Source organism: Metopolophium dirhodum, chromosome 1 (genome assembly GCF_019925205.1).
Source record: "Metopolophium dirhodum isolate CAU chromosome 1, ASM1992520v1, whole genome shotgun sequence".
Taxonomy (NCBI): domain Eukaryota; kingdom Metazoa; phylum Arthropoda; class Insecta; order Hemiptera; family Aphididae; genus Metopolophium; species Metopolophium dirhodum.
In genome coordinates this window covers 151996186-151998319 of record NC_083560.1, presented here as the reverse complement: position 1 = coordinate 151998319, position 2134 = coordinate 151996186, and the positions used below count along the sequence as shown (strand labels likewise).

At 26.1% G+C, this 2134-nt stretch overlaps 1 protein-coding gene across 1 annotated transcript; it reads left to right on the top strand.

Annotated features, from left to right (window-relative positions):
- Positions 1-282: 282 nt before the first annotated feature.
- Positions 283-1883, top strand: LOC132933380 (uncharacterized). The gene has a single exon (XM_060999675.1). It carries the CDS (start codon positions 283-285, stop codon positions 1450-1452), a length of 1170 nt encoding a protein of 389 aa, XP_060855658.1. The 3' UTR covers positions 1453-1883.
- Positions 1884-2134: the final 251 nt, after the last annotated feature.

Genomic DNA, 2134 nt, shown 5'->3' with positions numbered 1-2134 from the left:
AAACTATTCAAGTGAATGTAAAGCAGATATTCAGTGTCGGTTAACAGAACTAAACAATCGGTTAAGAGAATTAGAATCTGAGTAATTTCTTATTATATTAACCAATTCTTTTTTTCTTTGTAATAATTTAGAATTAATACTTTTATTATATTTTGAAAACAATATTCTGAATTGCTTGCATAAGATTTAAAAAAAAGAAGTTGATGTTATAATACATTTTACAATATTATGATTGCTTATATCTGTGTTTTTTTTTATTTAATCTATTTTTTCAGTTTCATAATGAAAAGAAAAACGGTTACAAAACACGAGCGGATGTCATCTTCTGATGAAGGTTTATTTGAAATCGAGAGATTTAAGAAATGTTCAAAAACATTTTTGATTAAGAATACTTTAAATTTTATAGACTACACGCTTTTTTTTAACTATGTTAGAGATAAATTAATTTTAAAGTTAAAAGAATCATGTTTACAATCATCTATAAAATTTAATTTACATGTGGATAGCGTATACGAAAGAATACTCACTCAAGAAGTTTGGGACATAGCTTTCAAAACTTCTAATACACTTGCATGTAATTCATCCAATTTCAATAAATTACTAAATGGAATGTTCAATAAATTATTATCTGAACAAGACCAGTTTTTAGCGAAAGGATCTGGGTGGTCCCTTAAAACTATAGATGTATTACAATTGAGAATTAATACAGTGAATCCTCTCAGAGGAGGAACGTATCTAGATCTACCTGAATATATAAAAGATAAAAGAGCAATTATAAATGTAAAAAATAACGATGCTAAATGTTTTAAATATTCAATACTATCTAAGTTTGATAATCGATCGAATAAAACTTATTTGAATAAGAAATATTTTAAAATGTTAGAAACAAAAAGTGGTTTAGATTTTAAATGTATTGATTTTCCAACACCAATCAGTCAGATGAAAAAATTTGAACGTACAAACGATGTATCAATTAATATTTATAGTTTAAATGATAAAAAACATATTTTTCCTTTGTATATTTGTAATACTGAAAGAAAAAAACATTTCGATCTTTTTCTGTTCAATAATGATGAAACATCACATTACTGTTATATAAAAAATTTTTCAAGATTCGTTAGAAGTCAGAAAACTAAAAATTGTACTAAGCTAATTATCTGTAAAAGATGTTTTACTACTTTTGGGAACAAACCGTGTAAAAGCAAACTTTGGGGTATGAAAGGATTGATTGAACATCAACATAATTGTAGAAAGAACCAATTAGGGAAACCTATAATGTTTGAAGAGGGAGATGATGATTTTATTTATTTTAAAAGTTATAAAAAAACTCAAAGGATACCAATTGTTATTTATGCAGACTTCGAATGTATTTTAACTCCTAAAAAACCTGATGAATTCATTCAGAGTTGTAAAAAAAAAAAACATATATTACACATTTACATGAAATTATGAGTTATGGGTTTTATGTAAAAGTCGACTATGATATTATACCAAAAGAGTTAGTAAAACAGTTGAAGATTCCTAGAAAGGTGGTTATTTATAGAGGTGAAAATGCAGCAAAAAAATTTATGGAAAATATGATTGATATCGGAAATAATATCAAAACAATTTACGAAACTGCTACACCAATGGGTAAATTAACTGAAAAAGAAGAAAAACGTTTTCAAAGAATTAAAAGATGTGAAAAATGTTCAAAACATTTAAAAAAAAATAATTTAATTAAAGTTCGAGATCACTGTCATTTTACTGGTAAATATAGACAATGTCTTTGTCTCGAATGTAATTTTCAAATAACTAATCCATCATTCATTCCAATTTTCTTTCATAATTTATCGTACGATAGCCATTTCATAATTCGAGAGCTCGGTTGCGATGATCAAAATATTCACGTTATTCCTAATTCATCAGAAAAATATATATCCTTCAGCAAGGAAATCACACCTAAATTTAGTATAAAATTTGTTGATACATTCCGTTTTATGAGCGAGTCATTAAGTAAACTTGCGGAAAATTTATCTGAAGATAAGTCGAGATTTAGAGAAACTCTTAAAATATTTTTTGCGGAAGCACTAGATTTAGTTACACGAAAGGAGTCTTCCCTTATGAATATGTCGATAATTGGAGTAAATTAGAT